General features: G+C 41.0%; 2 protein-coding genes across 7 annotated transcripts in view; both read left to right on the top strand.

Moving 5' to 3' along the window:
* AGTR1 (angiotensin II receptor type 1) overlaps positions 1 to 10,705 on the top strand; it is an 88,233-nt gene extending 77,528 nt beyond the window's left edge. For all 5 annotated transcript variants that reach the window (XM_061636993.1, XM_061636989.1, XM_061636988.1 and 2 more), the window contains one exon: positions 879 to 10,705. In XM_061636993.1, coding sequence (XP_061492977.1) covers positions 928 to 2,013 — 1,086 coding nt within the window. In that variant the 5' untranslated portion in view covers positions 879 to 927 and the 3' untranslated portion in view covers positions 2,014 to 10,705. The remainder of the gene's footprint in view (positions 1 to 878) is intronic.
* Positions 1 to 21,563, top strand: part of LOC133389396 (carboxypeptidase B-like) — a 246,433-nt gene that overhangs the window by 77,398 nt on the left and 147,472 nt on the right. The gene's annotated exons all lie outside the window — the stretch shown is intronic.

Below are 21,563 nucleotides of genomic sequence, written 5' to 3' on the forward strand. Positions count from 1 at the left end.
TTACTGTACAAAGGTAAAAGTCACATCCATTGTTCCACTGTACTTTTGCCACTAGCTGCATCCACCTTTTGCCAGTGGCCTCATTCACCACTGACATGCAACCCCCCGAGATGTTTGCCTATGAGGGAATGTGACTAACTGTTGTTGTTGTTGTTGTTGTTGTTGTTAACCCACCCTTTACTCAAAGGTCCCAGGGTGGGTTACAACATTTTTAAAATACATAATTAAAAACAGTTAAACAACCTAAAATCACACCATCACAAAAAATAGGGTAGGTCCTAAAAATATACATCTCAGAGGTAAAGTGGTGTGTCAGGGTAAACAGGTGCATCTCAAGCCAGAGAAGATTCTTCACCCCTCTTATATCAGGTCCACTATTTGTCTATCTACCCTATTATTTTTTGCTCTGACTGGCAGCAGTTCTTCAGGGTCTCTGGCAGTAGTCTTTTCCCTTACCTGCTACCTAATCCTTTTTTTAACTGAGAGATGCCAGGCATTGAACCTAGACCCGTTTACATGCAAAATTTGTGTTCTTCCACTGAGCTCTGGTCCCTCCTAAATGAAAGAATTTATACCAAATAAAATCAAAGTACTAGGTTAAGTCTCTGGGTCATAATGCAGCTTCTCTGGAATACAGAATATTCAATTTTCTGGAATACAGAATTTAATTCATGGGCTTGTGTCACTTCTTCTGTTTGTGCAAGGATTTAAACTTGTGCAATGGAACTTTCCCCCCTTTTCTCCCCCACCATATGCCTCCTAAATCTGTTAGGATTTATTATAATTGCTATCAAGGAGCTATAGAATAAGTGTTTTTTTCATGTATTTAAATATAAAGGCAAAACAAAATTGATAATCTTCTCATTTTTCTTCCTCAGATAAGCCTGGTATTAATTTTCCAAATAGCCTCCACCTAAACTGATCAAGATGATCCCAAATAACTCTACAGACGAGACTATTAAGAGAATTCACGTTGAATGTCCCTCACTGGGAAGGCACAGCTACATGTTAATTGTGATTCCAACTGTTTACACAATCATCTTCATCATAGGTATATTCGGCAACAGCTTGGTAGTAATCGTCATTTACTTCTACATGAAGCTGAAAACTGTGGCAAGTGTCTTTCTGTTCAATTTAGCCCTAGCTGACTTGTGTTTCCTAGTGAGTTTGCCATTATGGGCAGCCAATACTGCCATGCAATATCGCTGGCCTTTTGGCAATTGCTTATGCAAGTTAGCTTCAGCTGCAGCAACTTTCAACCTATATGCCAGCGTGTTTCTCCTGACTTGCCTCAGCATTGACCGTTACTTGGCAATAGTGCATCCAATGAAGTCCCGGCTTCAGCGCACAATGCTTGTTGCACGAATAACTTGTATCGTTATCTGGCTATTGGCAGCACTTGCCAGCTTGCCTGTTATTATTCACCGCAGTGTATACTTCATTGAAAATGAAAATATAACGGTATGTGCTTTTCGGTATGAGACCCCTTCCAACACAACCAACAGCACAGTCAAAGTTGGATTAGGCTTATCCAAAAACATGTTGGGATTCTTGATCCCCTTCGTGATCATTTTGACAAGCTATATTTTAATCTGGAAGACCCTGAAAAAGGCATACCAGATTCAGAAAAACAAGACAAGAAGTGATGATATTTTTAAGATGATTGTTGCAATTGTGCTTTTTTTCTTTTTTTCTTGGATTCCTCATCAAATATTCACTTTTCTGGATGTGCTGATTCAACTCAGTGTGATTACCGACTGCCATATCATCGATATTGTGGATACAGCTATGCCCTTCACGATCTGCTTAGCTTACTTCAACAACTGTTTGAATCCCCTCTTTTATGGCTTTTTTGGAAAGAATTTCAGAAAATACTTCCTTCAGCTCCTAAAATACATCCCTCCAAATGTCAGACATGCTAGTCTAACGACAAAAATGACATCTCTTTCTTATCGACCTTCGGAACACTGCATCCTAACTGCTCAAAAAAATGGGTCCTTGGACACTGAGTGACAGCTTGGCAGAACATGTTTTCTGCAGCCTAGTTGGCCAGCGCAATGATGCTCATCCAGAGTCCCAACCACCACAGCTTAAAGAGTTAAATCATCTGAGACACATTGTCCTATGAAAACTAAGCAGTGGCCTCTCATTTCATAGTGTGGAGAGGATAGTTGGTTGTTTACAGCAAGTGTTAATGAAAGTAGGTAAGCAATGGTGTTCATCATCATCCTGCCTTTTAGTTCTGAAGCTCAGGATGGTGGAATAGTACATGGCAGAGATGGGAAGGTCTTCAAATGTACTAGAAACTCAACGTGTGATCCAGTTGCATATTTTATTCTATCAAGTCTCCTGAGATTGGCTTTGAATTTGCATTGTGCATAAGCAACTCTGATCTTACCTTTCAGGGCCTGTTACACAGGAATCATATGGAAGGCTTGTTTTCAGACTAATGAAAGTAAAGTAAAAGTCATGCTGTTTTTCAAGAATGTGAATTTATATGCCTTGTGTACTACTTGACTGTAATCAAGATCTACCTATGCTACATTTACGTATAGACACATAAAGTCCATTCCAGGATTGGTAGGAAACTGGGCCAGCAAACATTTGTAGTGTTATGAGGTTTTGAAATAAGACAAATGTGTACATATTAAGTAGAAAGACTCTGTGTTTGTGTAAAATGTTTCTATTTTCAGGTTATATTTCTTACATGTACAACTAAAGGCAACACGTTCAGAACATAAAATTGTGTCAGCATTTCATTAAAGAGTGCTTCATTCTATAGATATCTTCCACTGTATCTTCTGTGGAATCATAGCTATTTATGTTTATTGAAGACAGTTGTTTTTCCCAAGAACATGGCTCCTATGCTACACAAGAGTTTTGAGAGCAGAGACCATTTGTATGGAAGAATTGGGAGGGTCTTTGACACTTCCAAACAGGTGACTGGTGTTGTCAAACTTCACAATTCTTACCCAGTCCAAAATGGAGCACTGTGCACACGATCCTGAGCAATGAGACTTTACCCTATGCAGCATCCTTGGCATCTGTGAGACTAATCCAAAAAAGGATATTTATGTGTGCAACCCTACTCCACCCTTTTCCGATCCCCTTCCTGGGCAAACCCAGGTTGATTGTTAGCTTGTCAAGCATGTCAGCTAGGAGAAGCTACTGATTTAGACCGAGGACAAATCAGTGAACATGCATACACATGTTATTAACACATGAATTTAGGTCATCATAGGCCCCATCTGCACTATACATTTAAAGCACTACCCCAACACTTTAAATAGTCATGGAGTCTCCCAAAGAATCCTGGGAACTGCAGTTTGTTAAGGGTGGTGAGAGTTGTTAGGAGACCCCTATTCCCCGTACAGAGCTACAATTCCCAAAGTGGTTTAACAGTCAATCCCTCTTCACAGGAACTCTGAGAATTATAGCACTGTGAGGGCAATAAGAGTCTCTCAGGCTGCTTTCAGACATGGAGCTTAATGGATTAGAATGGTAGCACTACTGTCCTGATTTCTAAAATTCCTTTCACACTGCAGTATCTGTTGTGGTAAAGAACAGTAGATTATATACCAGTATTTCAATCAACTGTCTTTCACGTGGCTGTAATCTTGTTTTTGTCCCTCATTCTTTTATACACATGCATACTATAGTTCCCCACTGTGTAGGAGGTCTAAGATCTCATCCTGTCACCATGCCACCCCTCTCCCTTTAGCATTTGACATATTTTTTTTAGTTGGATGGGTGTGTGTGGGAAATGCTGCTGCTACCTGCGCCTACACCGGAACACCAGAGTACAATTTTCATTAGGCAAAAAAAAAGAGTACACACTTAAAGGATGGGAACACACTGCATGCTGTGATACCTGTCATGTGAGCAGCTGCAGCTAGTGAAAAATTCTTGCAATTTTCCAGGTCCCCAAGCTTGCAAATGGATTATTTCTGGTATTATTTATCATGAAAATTAGCGCTAAACTTGCACTGTATTCCACTAGAATTCCAGAACTATTTGTATGTCATGTGAAAGATAATGTGCAAATTACGAGGTAAGAAATTGTAAAAAAAAGCACCTGAATAACGTGCAGTATGAAAACAGCCCTAATGACTCTTAGCACCCTTTACAAACAAACATATCCCAGGATTCTTTGGGGGAAGCCTTGACTGTTGAAGTGGCATGATACTGCTTTAAATGTATAGTGCAGATGGGGCCTTAATCTCAGGCAATAGCAACAGTTTGGGCATGTCCGCACTAGCCAGATTTCAGTTGATTTCTTTGAACACATAGGTACTATTCTTCTCATCAAAATCAGATGAACACTTTGCTGATGCCATTGGCCAGTCCTGTAGCCAGCTTTCCTTGTTAGGTGGGACAGCCACATTTCTAGGTGGGGCATGGGGGGGAGAGGTGAGTGAAGTATAACCTGTTGAATCCCCCAGAACAGTGTGCAGGGGGAGGATAGGGGAATTGCTTGCACTGAAAGAACTATCTCCTTTGCAATACATTTAATACCGCCCATTGTATGCAGTCCAAAGACGATCATGCATAAGTGACACTGCCATACTTAAAAAAAAAAGTTAAATATGCCTGGGGATGGAGGAGAAATCTGACTCAGTTTGCATTTAAAGGCAAAGCTACCTAATTCACACTTTCCAAACCAATATGCAAACCAAAACACAGCCATCCTTCAAAATTCGCACTTCTCTGAATTTTGCAATGCAGTTCTTCAGCAAAGTAATGTGAACAAAAATGCATATACTGAGGGAATGTGCGTATTAAAAGAAATTTGCACTAAAATGGTAGCAGTGGTGATGTGGCACTGCATTATCCCATTGCATCACATTGCATCACATCCCTCTCCTCTCTCATAAATCTACACCATATATTTAAAGCACTACTTTTTAACAATCGTGACTTCCCCAAAGAATCCTTGGAACCGTAGTTTGTTAAGGGTGCTAAGAGTTAAGAGACCCCTCACAGAGCTACCATTCCGAGCACCCTTCGAAAACTACAGCTTCCAAGATTCTTTGAGGAAAGCCATGACTGTTAAAGTGGTATAAGAGTGTTTTATATGTATGGAGTAGATGTGACCCATTAGTGCTTTAAAGCAGCAGTGGATATAGCTCTGGCTCTGGCTGTCACTTAAACCAGCAATCCAGTCCAACCACCAGTACCACCCAAAATTGTGTCATTCCGCCCCACAATCTACCCATACAATTATAAGGGGAGTGTAATAACCCCAAGATCCAGGGGCAAACCCTGAAATTTAGAAAAATGTTGCCAGCCCTAGTTCACACTACTGAATTTCATCATGCAGTGATGTATACAGAACTAGAAGGTGGAGAAGATGTGAACTAGATGGCAGTCATCATCGGCTGGTAGCCACCTCTATGAGCACAGTGGCTCAGGAAAGTTCAACTACAATTACAGAAATGACTGCTATATTATATGATGAATGCATGAGAAAATAAACCTCCTCTGCGTGCAGCCCCTGCACATAGTCACTGCTATTACCTATATAGCTCATTAGCTACCATCATAATTGCAGGTACTCATGATTACTTTCCATTAAACACAATGAGATTTCCTCATGGGTAAAGCATGTTTTGATTCCCCACCCCATATCTAGAGCACTTTTAGCCTCAAATCATAATACATTTCATTTTATTGTCGCCTTCATCTCAGAGTTAATAGATGTCTCATTTGCCAATAATGCAGCAATGGCTTTTCCCAATCCATGCTACCGACATATTATAGGTTGGATCCAGATTACCCATGGGCAGAAGTCCACCCATGGAGTTCTCATGCTGGAGGAAGAGGGGAGCTGACTGTTGTTGATTTTGTGCCACCTGAGAAGTTGGTCAGGGAGGTAGGGCAGTCAGGGACCTGCTGGAAAAGCCTGGGAGATGGAGCTGGGGGAGGGGGGGATTGCCAAAAATCTTCTTCACCCCTTCCTCCTGTGAGAACCTCCGCTGGATTTCCATCCCTTTCAAAAATGTAAGGAAACCTTCTGTTCAGGAAATGCCAAGTCTGGATCCAACCCAAATAATGCTTTTCTTTTCTGCTGGCAGAATTCTTGCTGAATTTGTAAATAAAGATATTTATTTCTATTTATTGTATAATAAAGCTTTATCTGACTCAGGCTTCATTTTCTCCCATCTTGGATTTATTGTCCTTTATCATAAAGACAAAGTATTGTGACTAAATTACAAAAAGATATCACTTGCCTAAAGGAATGTATTTTTGTTAATATTGTGCTAGTGATTCCACAACAGTGTATGTTTGGAAACACTGAAATTAGCACTCTGTTAAAGGCGTACATGAATTTCCTGTGGATTTTACATTTCTTTTAATAGTTTCCTCTACATGTACTGCATATAGGAACTGTCAGTGTTCAATATACCCAAGGTTAAATTTCATGTTGTATCAATGTGCCATCAAAACAGTATATAAAATTGTAACATCTGTCGTTTCTTTTATTTTGTGTTATTTTGCTTTTTCAAATTTAAAATATTCTGTCACAAAGCTGTCTATCATATAGGGTCTATGGGTGATGATAGTCAACTAAGTAAACGACTAACACTGAATATCGCCCTACAAGCTGTGAAATATATTATTCATGTTATACACTGAAATATCAAAGCATCATCATAATTGCTTTTCTAGGTATATTAGTATGAGTCACATAGTAAATTACTCACAAATAGTGTATTTGCTGAAATAATCAGATGTTCAGTCTGTGGTCAACTATCATTCTTTGGAAATTTATCAAGGAAGAGCAATCATGATTCAGAGACCCACATATACTTTAGTGAATGTTCTCTATTTGCTGGCTTACTCATTCACTTCAATGGAGGCATGGAATTCTACTATAATCTTTCTACTAAAGTGAATGGGAAAGGGAAGGAATTCCATCTAGCTGCCAGAGTCACTGCAAGTAATGGATCACTGGCTCAAAATGTAATGGTACACCTTCGCTTTCGGTTTAGTTGAGTTTGTTGCCATTAGTTGTCAAGCAGAGTCAAAATGAATTTGGGAGTGCACAAGCATTTTTGAATTAGCAAATTCACACAGAGTTGCTTGCTGCAAAAGGTGAGCCTCTTACAAACTCCTTAATTATACATTATAATCTAATGATAAAGGTCATGAGCCATGAAAATCACAGGTTTGAAAGTTGAAATGTTTTGAATTCTACATTTGTGTGTATATTTGTTTTGGCAGTGAAGCACCATATTGACCCTGACAGCTTAAAATTCATTTCTTCACATTTCACATTGAACATCCAGATAATATCCAACTTAGTCCTATTCAGAGTAAACCCATTTAAATTAATGGACTGACAGAGAAGGGCTGCCATTTTTAAGATTAAGCCTACTGCATGCATCTTTATGTAAGTACTTCTATTAAAAGGAATATAATTTTTTTAAAAAACAAAACTGTCCAGTTATTGAGGGCATCTGTTTAACCAAACAAAAACTTTTTAATATAGCTAATTGAATGTTTGTTGCAGATCTGTTACAAGAGATCATGAGAAATTGATTTCAAATAACCTTCACATCCGTATTTTAGTCCATGGACGCATACATGCAGACTACCAGCCTACTAAATCTAATGGAGTCCACTAACCATACATTGTGGCCTTCCAGGTATTTGACATTTATGTTTTTGCACTCCCAGGCAAGCAGCAACAACAGGGAGGGTTATTAAGCCTTGCTGAACTGCTGCACATGATTGATGGGCTGTGCTTGCCTTAGTAAGTCACCTGTTGAGTAGGCCTTGCATAATGCAAGTCAATATGATCCCCACAGGGCCAGGCCCTGGGTTTTAGTATGGGTTTTAGTCCAAACTTTCAAGGAGCTGTCCAAGGTGCTTTCAGCTCCTTGAAAGTTCAGACTAAAACCGAGAGGAGATTCACTGCTCCACTGACATTGGAGCTACCAGATTCCACTGGGAAGAGGACGTTCCATTGCATGCACAGAAATCCCTTGCTCCAGCAGAACTGGAACCTTGGATATGGTCCTATATTTTGGCATATTGTTTTAGCTATGTGCTCTTTCTTTCTGGCCCTAACAATAGAGTAAATATTTCCTGATATAGTGAATTCCCCCAAGCTGATAGGAGTTGTAGTTAGAGCTAGGAGCTGTTATAAAGATCTGTAAAACAGATTTAACAGTCGCACGGGAGGCGGTTGACGTTTTGGTGTATACCTTGGGAACCAGACCACCTAGAAACTTAATTTTTTTAAAATTGAAGCTGAGAGTCTGGAGATTAAGGGGTGCTAGCCGGAGAACCGGAGGGGACTCCCCAAAACCAGAGACTCCGGCCAAAAGCCGGAGACCTGGTAACCCTATCCCAGGTAAATGCATTGGATTGCAGCCTTAATTACATAATAATTATTGCCTCCCCAACCCCTTGTTCACTTTGCCCCACTGATCAGAGAGAGAGAGAGCTTCCCTCTCCTTTTACAGGCAAGCTTCCATTGTTCAGGTCTGTCCTGGGGCTTTTGTATATGAATTCCCCCTCTCTCCTCCCCCCCTGCCTCCTCACCACCCCAGTTGTACCTGGGAAGCTCCTAATATTATTTTCATTGATATCTTGCTTTTTCTGTAATGAGCTCAAAGATGGTTCTTCCCCTCCTCAACACCCTGGTGAGGTAGGTTAGACTCAGAGACAGTTACTGGCCCAAGGCCACCCAGCAAGCTTCATGGCTGAGCAGGGATTTGAAACCAGGTCTGGCAGGAGGGCTTAGTTATCATGTGTATCTTTAACTTGGAAACTTGTACATTTATGATGCTTGGTGGTAACACAGCATGTTCAGAGACTAATCGTTTGTCCCTAGAAAGGCCCTTTTTACAGTCCTTCATACAAAGTGCTATATTAGCAATACTAATAGCATTAAATCTCCCCCAGTGCTGTTTGTTTATTCTGCAAAGGTGCTTCCTCTTCTTAGACATTTTTATGAGGGTTTCTAATGGACTGAGGAATGCTGGAGTATTGTGTTGCATCTGCATTTATTTGGGTCTACAGTATCTGAAGGTTTCTCTGCATGTAAGCCCTATGATGTGGAGGTATCCTTTAGTGTCATTTTTAGACACTATACACACTTTTTAACATATAGGTGAATTGTAGCTGAATTATTGTGAATGCCTTTTTTTTTAGAAATGGAATTTTAACTTTTAAAAATAGTATTTGCTTAAAAGGACAGTCTTTAATATATTGTTCTGTCCTTGGCTTGCCCTGGTGCTCTGATATAACAGTGCCACATGGCAATAAGGAGTTAAGATTAATTCTAGAATGCCTCCTAATATCTCAGCACAGTTGAGTAAGTTGTGACTGCAGGGAAAGTGCCATCACAGCATCTGCCTTGCATCCAGAAGGTCTCTCAGGTTCAGTCTCCAATGGCATCTCCAGATAGGAGAGATGCCATCAGGGACTGAACCTGAGAGACCTTCTGGGAGAGACTCCTGCCTGAAACTCTGGAGAGCTGCTGCCAGTCAGTGTAGACAGTATTGGACTAGATGGACCAATGATCTGACTCAGTATAAGGCAGCTTCCTATGTGAGTAGAAAATCCTCATAGAGAATTGAAATTTTATTTGAAGTGCTTTTTTCCCAAGATCTTTGCAAATGACAGGAAAGGATGGCTTCAGCCTCTCCCACACACACATTTTTTTGTCTGTGAAAACATTAAAGTAGAGAAGTCAACAGAAACAGTGAAAAATGAGAATTATTTCTCAGTACATTTTGTGGAAGATCCCAGGCTCTGATACTATTAATATAATCTGCCTATCATAAGGAACTAAGGCCTACAAAATAGGTACATTTACCCCAACAAATTAAAATAAATCAAAATTTTGTATTTTTATTTTATAAGAGAGGGTTGTGATATTGTCAAAGATTTGTTTCCTTTGAAAGGAGTGGAGCCACAAGGGAGGAGGAATGTGGTCTGAGGAGGAAAGGCAGGAGACAAGGACCCACTGATGCCCTGTGCCTGAGGGCCCCCAGAAACCTGGAGCCAGCCCTGGAAGAAATGTTCAGCTACTCCCCCTTCCCCTGCAGCCCCTTGTACCCCAAAACAAATCTGCTCTGGAGGGTCTCTGGAGAAGATTTAGAAAGGTGTGGGACTCCAGGAGGTAGGGGAAATGGCTGGAAATTCCTTACCACCAGCTGAATGACACCAGAAAGAACAAGTAGAGGAATATCAACCCAAACCCATATATTTTCCTCAAAGGGAATGTGTGTATTATGTGTGTTGACTTTTTCTCATATGACAAATGCTGTAAGAGATTTAAACTGAGTAATGTTCTTTTTCTATCATTTTTACAGTAGAAGGTATACTAATGCTTTGTTTTTCAAGCTTCTAGACTGTAGCTCCTCACTGTGAAAATATAAACCATTGATAAAAGCCAGCCGTTCCCACTATGGATCTGTAGGCTGGCTGAGAAAGAATGTACATTACTTGCATAGTGCTCTTCAATGATATGGTGTAAGCATCATTTCACAATTTTATATGAGTTGTGAATTTATCAAAATAAACACTGCTTGTTTGGAAACTGAGTAAGCCTTGTCAAGGAAACGGCTATTATTTCTGTAAATCAAAAGGTATCTAACAGCATGCCACTGTGCATAGTATTTACAAAACTATAGGCTATTGTGATGTATCTTCTCTGTTCTATTCATTGGTGGCCTTAAAAATGTTCAGACCAGATGCAGAAAGTCAAAATAAAATGCTATTCTCTGGATTAGAGCTCCTTCCTTCTTCCTCCCTTCCCTTTTACACACACACAGAGCCATTCCTCCATGGGAGGACTATATGTGTGAATGCTATGATTTGCATGAACAAAGAAACTGTATATATACCCTACGAGCCTCCTTGGGAAGAGAGCCTAGCCACAACCACCTGCCTACAATTCCAATGACACTTCTCAAACAGAGGGGGCAAGGGCTGTAGCTCAGTGATAAAGCATCTGCTTGGCATGCACAGGATCCCAGGTTCAAACCCCAACATTCCCAGATAGGGCTGGGAAAGACTCTCTCCTGGAACCCTGAAGAACCACTGCCTGTCAGTGTAGACAATACTGAATGAAGTGAACTAATGATCTGACTTAGTATAAGGCAGCTTCCTATGTTCCTATGAAGAGTGCATGTGCAAATGACATTTCCAGCTCTGCTTCAGGAAATGACTCATTTAGGCTGCATTCAGACATGGAGTTGAGTTATATTTCCTGATGATAATGCTAGCACTTCTGGCCCATTGTTTAATGTTCTTTTCATACTGCAGTATCGCTTGCATTATGGAACTGTAGTTTTTTTCCCCATCAATATACTGCCAGGTTGTACTAAATTTCATTCACACCAGTGGATGTAGTGTGACAAAACAGTGTACATCATCGGACATGTCATTGCCCCCCCCATACCATTTATGTGCATGTATGCTTCAGTATGCTAGGATACTGCCCCAAATTTCATTATGTGAGCAGCGGTGGCATGATCCCAAGAAAAAAAATAAGAAAATAAATTGCCAAACTCCTGCGATTTTCCACGATAAAAGGGTTGCAAACAGATATTTTCTGGAAGCAATTAACATGGAAATGAGCACTCAACTTCCACTTGGTACCACTAGATTTCCAGAAGTGGGTTTTACATTGTGTGAAAGATCACATAAAATACCAAAATTAACAGGAAAGGAAATGTTGGGAAAAGTGCTTTTTCAGGTGCTGTCTGAATGCAGTCTTAAATAATTTTGAGATCAAGACTATACAAATAAGGCTGGGATGTGGAACCTGTGATCATTCAGATGATGTTAGACTGATGGGAGTTGGAACCCAACAACTCCAGGAGGACAACAGATTGTCTATCTCTGATGCCGCCCTGGGCTCCTCCTGGGAGGAAGGGCAGGATATAAATAAATAAATAAATAAGACCCTTTGACAATCTAACCCGTTTCAGTGAACCACTACAACTGCTAAGGATTTGTTAAGGCAGGGATCACTGACCTTTTGGGGCCTAGAGAAATTGTTGTGAGCACCACACACACACCACAATCAAGCACACTTATAGGCTGTGATAGGTTGCTTCTTCCAAGCCAAATTTCAGGGAGGATTGGGGGTGGGAAGGCTGCAAATACTACGTAGGGCCTTTGTGGGCATATGTATGCCTGTGGGCGCCATGTTGGAAACCCCTGCATTAAGGATATTACTTGAGAACATTGTCTTTTCTAGTGAATCATGTCTTCTCATGATGTGTCAAAAGTATGATAACCTCAGTTTCATCATTTTAGCTTCTAGTGATTGTTTTAGTTTAATTTGTTCTAACACCCAATTATTCGTCTTTTTCACGGTCCGTGGTATGCGCAAAGCTCTCCTCCAACACCATATTTCGAATGAGTTGATTTTTTTCTTATCCACTTTTTTCACTTAGTCAAGCAATTTGCAAAACATAAGACAAAAAGTATTTTATTTCTTTCCTCTAATCACTGGACAACCCTTCATACATGGTTTTATATACCTTGCTTGTTTTGCTGTTTTGTCTCCTTAGAACTCACCACTCTCTTCCTTATACCAGGCTCCCTGGGAGTTCCTTCTCAAAGTTACAAAGATTGGAATGGTGGGAATATGATCTTTGCTTTCCAAACAGGGGTGCAATCAGCATATCAGATTGAGAAGCCATGTCCACCATTATAGGTTCAGGAGCAATGTCTTATCAAGGACCAAACTGTAACCCTAACAAGCCCTTTTTACAGAAGACCCTCCCAGATGCACACTTCTCCTACCAGCCCCCATTGGTCACAACTACAGACAGAGACTGTCTGGAAACTTTTTTTATTAAACAGCAAGAGAGGAGGAGGCAATCATAATAGCTTAAAAACTTTTTTTATTGGCACTTAAGCATATTTTTCACTGATTGAAGCAGAATTCATGAAACAATAACAAGTCCATGACAAAACCCACTAATGATTAGCCTTCAAGAGCTGCTGTTGTTTTCTGACAGTTCAGAAGCTGTTTTTGTTGATTTCTGGGAAAGGAAGCATCAAAGGAAGCATTTGGACTATCCAAAACTGAAGAGACAGAATAGTGGCTGCTAATTATCCATTGCCATCATTTCACTGCAGCTCCCACTGTAGAACAGAAGACTTACGTAACAATTTAGAATTCTAATTAATTCTTGTCAGCAAGGGAAGGCTTCTTTGAAGTAATAACATGCACTTTACTACTCGGCGCTGGTATTATGTCACACAAAGGTGGCAAACATATAACCCAATTATAGGGAAAAGATTATAAGGGGCAGCAGATGTGAAACAATGTTACTAACTAAAGCCAAAAGAAATTATAAGAGAAAAATATGAAGATGGCAAAGGTCAGTAGCGTCACAGAGACTGTTTCACATTAGTTCTTCCTTGCTGTTTTCAATTTTCATTGCTCTCAAATTGGAATCATTTTTCATTAACAAAATGAATTGCACAAAGAGGTCAAAGCCCATATTATTTGTCCAGTTGAAATTAAAGCAAATGTTCAAGAACTCGGGGAGATTAGAACTCAAGGCCATACACGCACCCAGGTTTTACACAAGGGGGTTCACTAAACATGCCTTTGGAGAACATGGGGGCCTGCCCCCCAATGATTTACATTCATCAAGTATGAGAAGGGGCTCTGCATGTGTAGCAACATACACTAGCGAAGATCTTCTGTTTGAGGGGAATCCTGGTTGAGTCAGCAATCATATAACCCTTCCCTCTATATAATGTGGGCCCTTCAAATGCTAAGCCCAATTTACAAAAACATCCTCAAAAATATGTGATTCAGATCACCTCTCACATGGATTCACACATTATGCTATGTGCGAAGTGGAAATGAACAGCTGTGTGTCAACATCACACCACCAATTGAAACTTTGGCACAAATGTTCTTTTTGAAGCATATGTCATTAATAAGAGAACTGAAAGAGTGCTCTTGTGCTCAGGTCCTACTTTTGGGCTTCCCATAGGCATCTGGTTGGCCACTGTGAGAACAGGATGCTGGACGAGGTGGGCCATTGGCCTGATCCAGCAGGGCTCTTCTTATGTTCCTATGGGCTATGGATCTAATGCTTACACATAGAACAAAGTTCAGCTTCCACTCTGCAATAGACAAGAAGCTGTATCCACACTGGAAGACGACTATGGATTTAGCATGTGCTGATCACTGAACTGGCATTTAGACCTTTGGAGCTTCTGAAGGCTATAACGCAGTATCAGACTGTGGTGCTAGTTTTGGCCTCATGCTCAATACTGAAAGATTACAATTATGACTATATTTCATTCTGTGAGTATGTATGGTAAGAACAGTTCTGAATTCTGGTTATTTTAGATGACATCTACTGGGAGTTTAGAATATATAGGAGAGAGAATTGACAAAGCAACTGATGCAATCAATGGGAGGTATTCAACTAAATTCCTGAGCTAGCAGAACAACTTCAGTTAGTACAACTTCCCCCCTCCTGCCCCTGTGCCAGCCCTGCACCATCTCCAAATCTGCTCCAAAGGGTTGGGGAAAACTTAGAACAGATTTAGGGGGTGCATGGGGGGGAGAGGGCTAAGTCCTGGTGCATTAGTGCTAATCCTTGCGCTAGTGCTACTATTTAGTTGAATACCACCCAATATGTTGTAGCCACATGTTTGGTCAACAGATTTTGCCAGGAGGTTAAGACCTAAATCTAATACACAATTACTGTTCTATTAGATTGTGTAATTTTATTGTATTTTTGATGTTCACCGCCCAGAGAGCTATCGCTAGTCGGGCGGTATATAAATTTAATAAATAAATAAATATAAATACTGTGTATATGGCTGACTGCACTTCAATCCTGTATTGCTGTAAGCATCACATAGAGAGCCAGTGTTGTGTAGTGGTTAGAGTATCAGACTGGGACCTGGAAGACCAGGGTTCAAAGCTATGAAGCTCACTGGGTATTCTTGGGGCAATCACTGTCTCTCAGCTTAACCCATCTCACAGGGTTGTTGTGAGGATAAAATCAGGAGGGGGAGAACCATGTTTGTATGCCACCTTAAGCTCCTTGGAGAAAAGGTGGAATATAAATATAAATAATAAATAAATGTATAACTTGGAGTCTGAATAAGGATAACAGCAAAAGATGACATTTTTATACTGAAAGTTTAGGTCTTTGGCAAATAAAGCACTATAAAACAACATTGATACTTAAAAAGAGCTGAGCATACAAGAAGAGGAAAACTCAGATTAGCAAAAGAGCCACAAATGGGATTCCTGAAGCTATCTGTGCATGTCCTATGGTACAATCACCAGTTGGTATAACAGTGAGTGAGCCGTCACCAACTTAAAAGCAAAATAAATAAGTGAAGGGGGAAAAAGAAAAAGAAGAAGGAACAGGAGAAGGTGAAGAAGGAGAAGAGGTGAAGGAAGATACACATACAATTTCACAGTGTCACAATTTTGATTGCATTTTTATTAAAATAGTTCAGAGGAGGGAAGGGGAACCTGTAGCCCTCCAGGTTTTGTTGGACTACAACACCCATCATTCCTCACTACTGGCCATGCTTAGGGTTACCATCATTTTGTCATTTCAAAAAGAGTACATTTGGCTTCGATAAGTGAAAAGTAAGAGTATGCTGTTGCACCATCTCAAAAAGAGTACATGTACTCTTAAAAGAGTACGGTTGGTAATCTTAGCCATGCTGGCTGGGGCTGATAGAAGTTGGAGTCAAACAACATTCACCCCTGGTTTAGGGACATGATCAGCATTACTGGGAGAAGATAGTAGACAGACATGAAAGGGAAGGTGCACCCTAATTAAGCCATCCACTACAAGTCTGGAGAGGGTTTGCTTTACAGTTCTTGCCCTTGGTCATGCAGTTTGTCTGATGGAGGCCATAGAAGGGCAAGCAAAAATCTCTCTGTTTTTGTAGAACTCACCTAACAAGGACTCCATGGACTACAACTTGGTAAGCAACAGTTATTGGCAATCACAAGAAGTTGCCTAAGGAATCATTTCTTGTAGTGCAGAGTCATGATTTTGGGAAAGTCAGGTACCCATTTTTCCTGTGTTGCCTCAGTGCTGTTGGCAGAAAGCCAACTGGGCTGCATGAAAACCCATCTTATTGCTGAAATAAGTGCCACACAATTGTCCTTTTTAGGTGCAATCCTTAAGGTGGTCATTAAAACCAATGGGAGATTTGTCATTGGGTATAATGGGACACGGATGGCATCTGTAATTTGATTAATTCATTCCTGCATACGATAACATCATATTCTATGAGCAAACAAAAAATAGCAAGGTTTTAATACTATCATTTTAAGCTATTTGATAAGGGGTTGCCATCATACAGCAAATGCACAGCTGCAAAATGAGAATGGACATGCCAGTTCCTACAGCCTCACGGAAATGATCTGGAGTAAATTATGGATTTTCAGTGTTTCATTATCTTTCTATTATACTGATAGACAAATTTCTATGATGATGACACTGATACAAGAGCGGGAAGCTGAACTGAAGACATGCAAGCTAATATAGATAATTAGGGCAGCAAGTGTTTGTCAAGGTAAAACTATTTAAAGATGCATTATTATGTAAGGATGAAGTTTGCATGTGCAGTATACAAAGTTCAGTCTGTAAGGGGTCCTACTCCCTATTAATATTTATTTATTCATTATTTTTCTTTTTTAAAATCTCAATTTTCTTTTGATCAGAAATCCAAAGGGCAAAACAGGTAAATTATTTGAAAGAATATCACAACATGGTAAAATGGAAAATAAACAACAAAAATAGCAAACAGCAGCAGTAAACTGGAAGAAAATGAAACAGGAGCACAGAACTGAAAATCAAAAGTAGCAGCTATCCACCACCAAAGACTTCATGGAACAACTTTTTTTAACCTGGTGATGGTAGATCGTCGGTGATGGGGCCAGGCAGTTTTCTCTTGGAAGAGCTGTCCATCATATGAGCTTTGCCACTGAAAACGTCCTGCAGGAGGCATTTAAGCAGAGACTCAACAGCCATTTGTCAGGGATGTTGTAGTGGTGTACTACACTGTAGATCCGGCACTGAGCATGAGACTAGTTAGATGACCTCCAACATACCTTCCAACTCTTTGATTCTTGTGGCAAGGGATTGGAGGATCTGTCAATTTCTGTTATCTCCATTTCTCATTTTTCCAATCTTAAATCCATTTATCCAACGTTTTTCAATCTTTTTTAAAGAAAAACTCATGAAAATTCTTCAGCATTTTAGTGCAAATTTCTCCTAACAAAGACATTTTTGTATGCAGTTTTGACTAATGTATACATTTTTCAAGCAATTTCCCCCAAAGTAGTACATGTATGTTATATATGCATTTTTATGCACACTTCTACCCAACATATGCATTTTTGTAAACAATGTTTGGTTGGAGAACTGCACCCCAAAATTCAGAGAAGTGCAAATTTGATAGATTCAGCTTTCAATGCAAACTGAATCAAATCTCTTCCCCATGCCTACTTGTGGCATCCTTTAATGGCCTGTGGTCAGCAAGGTAACACAGTGTAGAGCCCCAGATTTTGAATGGCTGAACATCAAAATGTTTTGTTTCTTAGTATGATACTTCTTGATACTCAGCATTGATATTCAGCAGTGGGAATTATAACAACAAAAGTGTGTTGGTACCCTGTCGGTATCATTTCTATTCTGTACACATTCTGCTAGTCTAGATCTTACAGCAGGGATGAGCAAGGAGTATCCCATATCAGATTAGAAACCAGGCAGATAAGTAAGTGCTTCTGTGCTCATCCCAGGGCCACTTCCATGCTGGACTGGGAACCACAGTCCTGGTTCAATTAGAAGAACTGAACAGACACCACCATTTTCCCAGTTGGCAATGAGTTACATGGAGAGAGCAGCAGACAAGTGTCCCTGCATCCGGTGGAGGCTGGTCCATTGGGGCAAGTGGGTCACAGCCCCACCAACCTCAGTCTGGCTCCACCTGTCTGCCTTTTTACAAGTAGTCCAGGAGCTGGCACTCCCTGTCAGCTTCCTCTCCCATAGTTTCAGTGTTGCCCTCATAAAGCTCAGCAGGGAGGAAGAAGGGGACAACCTAGAATTTGTTGTTCTGTCTGTTATTGGATGGGGCTCTGTTTACTCTTTGGGCTCCCTGCATTCTGCTCCACCAGTCTTGAAGAGCACCATCCGCTACTACCTGAATCAGAGGCTATGGTTATAAGTCCCTCTTTTAAAAGATAACAGCACAAGCACGTACTATTCTATTCTATTCAATGGGTCTTACACCCAGATAGGTGTGCATAGGATTGATGGCTAATTAGCTTTACAGAGCAATCCTGGTGTGGGGCAGGGAGGACCAGAGTAGCAGATCCATTGCCAAATGTCAAATCCTGCTGGCTCATGGCAGCCAGAGCAGAAGGCTAAAGGTGGTTCTTCCATTTATAATAATAATAAATAATAATAAAATTTAATTTATGTGTCGCCTATCTGGCCAATGGCCACTCTAGGCGACGTACATATAATAAAATGCAGCAGAATACAATATAGTAAAATACAATATAACAATATAAATTAAGATAATAACAATACAGGGTAGGAGGCATTTCAAACATAAGAACATTAAGCTTCCCCAGAAGTCCCAAAAGCCTGTTGAAAAAGCCAGGTCTTTAAGGCCTTGCGGAACATATTCAGGGAAGAGGCGTACCGAAGATCTTGTGGGAGGGAGTTCCAGAGGGTAGGGGCCGCCACTGAAAAGGCCCTCTCTCTAGTTCCCGCCAATCTAGCTAATTTGGTTGGCGGGACCGAGAGAAGGCCCTGTGTGGCCGATCTTGTCAGGCGGCATACTTGGTGGCGTTGTAGGCGCTCCTTTAGATAGACTGGGCCGAGACCGTATAGGGATTTAAAGGTTAATACCAACACCTTGAATTGGTCCCGGAAAACAACTGGAAGCCAATGTAGATCGAACAACACTGGCGTGATGTGATCCCGGCGACGACTGTTTGTAAGTAGTCGAGCCGCCGCATTTTGTACAAGTTGAAGTTTCCAGACCGTTTTCAAGGGTAACCCCACGTAGAGCGCATTACAGTAATCTAATCGAGAGGTGACCAGGGCGTGCACTACCAGTGGGAGCTGATGAACAGGAAGGTAGGGTTGCAGCCTACGTATGAGGTGTAGTTGATACCAAGCTGCCCGGCTCACTGCCGAAATCTGAGCCTCCATGGACAGCTTGGAATCAAGTACAACCCCGAGGCTGCGGACCTGGTCCTTCAGGGGTAAACTCACCCCATTGAACTTCAGGTCAACAGTTCCCAACCTTCTCTTGTCCCCCACGAGTAGTACCTCGGTCTTGTTGGGGTTCAGTTTCAGCCTATTCCTTCCCATCCATCCACTCACGGACTCCAGGCACTTGGACAAGGTCTCCACAGCCAACTCTGGTGAAGATTTAAATGAGAGATAGAGCTGAGTGTCATCCGCATATTGGTGACACTGCAACCCAAATCTCCTGATGATTGTCCCCAGCGGCTTCATATAGATGTTAAATAGCATGGGAGAGAGGATAGAACCCTGTGGCACACCACAATGTAGAGGCCAAGGGTCTGAAACCTCCTCCCCCAATGCCACCTGTTGGTACCTGTCAGAGAGAAAGGAACGGAACCACCGTAATACAGTGCCTCCAATTGTTATGTTATCACACTGTCTCTGGGCTTATCTAGTTGTGTCAGAACAGTTTTTTTAAACCGTAATTTTTTAAAAAAATTGTTTGTGCTGATGTGAAATACGTGGTGAGAAAATGATTAAACTAAAAAAAGGAAGAAAATGTATGCAAAAGCAATACCTTCATGAGTGCACCAGCAGCTCAGCCCTATAAGTATCTATTTTATTTATTTCTTTCTTACATTTATATCCCACCTTTCTCGCATCAAGAATGTGATTCTCAGGTGATCTCCCACCCAGGCATTGACCAAACCCAGACCTGCTTAGCTTCAGCAAGGTGATGGCCTCATGCACCTTCAGAATTTGATTCTTATTCAGATAATTTACAGTATAGTAAACAAGTACAGTAGGGCCCCACTCATATGGCGGGTTATGTTCCGGACCCCTGGTGTAAAGCGAAAACTGCTGTAAAGTGGAACCCATTGAATAGAATGGTGCACGATGCCCGAAAACTGCCGTAAAAGCAGAACAAGTGCTGTATGAGTGGGGCTTTAGTCTAATTGCGTCTAATTGGGACCGCTGTATTAGCGAATCGCTGTAAAACGGGGCCCTAGTAAACAATATTCAAGGAACCGAGAGGACAATTAGCCAGTCATATCAAGCCAGTTTTCTTGAGGTGTGCAAATAGCAGTTACATACTTTACAATATGCTTTTAACTTCCTTTGTAATTTTGTGTCAGATTTTAGCATGCAAAAATAAATCATACTGTCCCTTGATAATGCAATGATATGGTAGTAGATGCATATCAGGAAAGGAGTATTAAAAGGCAAGCATCCATCACAAATATTTCATCATGTTACCTTATGAACCTGCCCAATTACTGAGAACTTCCTTACAGGCTCTTCTTTGGATTCTCTCACCTTCAGAAGGTGTGACCCATGAGAAACCCTTTCCAGTGGTGGCACCCTGACCGTGGAACTCTCTCCAGGGAGGCTCACCTGGCATCGATTCTGATGACTTTCCAATACCAGGCAAAGATGTTTTTATTCACCCAGGCCTTTTAGTGTTGTGCTCACAAACGATATATTTTGCTCTATTTTTTTATATACCTTAATTTATTTTGGCTGCCACTTTGTGAGGCTTTGGCCTGTTAGAGTGGAATATTTTTTTTAAAAAAATGAAATAAGCTGTTTAAACTTAGATGCATATGATTGATATTATATTGTTACGTACACTCCAGTCTCTGACTGGTGACAAGTTTCAGAGGTCCCAGCATGTACTAGAGTTTGGTTTCCTTAGAAGGAAAGCCACTGGAGACTGGTGGTGTTACTATGATATAAGGTGTATTTACACATATAGAAAGGCTGAGCATGTGATGGAAGGTCTACAGTATTAAAATTCCAAGAACTCTTGGCCCCCCCCATTTAGTTTCTAGGATGGCTGCCAAAGCCATAGCCTTGGATTCTCACTGACAGTGAATCAGCCCTGTCTTTTCCATTCCAGTCTCAAGACTGCCTGGCTATTGTTTTCCCTCTCACAGATCTTGATGACACAATCTCCAGCCAGGGGAACAAGGAGAAGTCATGTCTAGGGTTGCCACGTTCAATCCCTGAGATTGATCCTGTATCTTTAGGAGAAGAGAAAGTCAGCCAAGTGCAAGTGTTCCTGCAACCCTGTAATAGGAAAAACCACAAGGTGGAATCCCCTCTTCCCCTTGCACAACTTTTAAAGATACAAAAGACCTCTTGGTTGCCAGGCCCAGCCTCCAAGAGGTCTTTTGAATCTTTAAAAGTTGTGCAGGGAGAATTCCACCTTGTGGTTTTGCCCATTACAGGGTTGCAAGAACACCTGCACTTGGCTGACTTTCTCTTCTCCTAAAGATACAGGATCAGGATCAGGGATTGAACCTGGCAACCCTAGTC

The sequence above is a fragment of the Rhineura floridana genome, chromosome 7 (genome assembly GCF_030035675.1).
Source record: "Rhineura floridana isolate rRhiFlo1 chromosome 7, rRhiFlo1.hap2, whole genome shotgun sequence".
Taxonomy (NCBI): domain Eukaryota; kingdom Metazoa; phylum Chordata; class Lepidosauria; order Squamata; family Rhineuridae; genus Rhineura; species Rhineura floridana.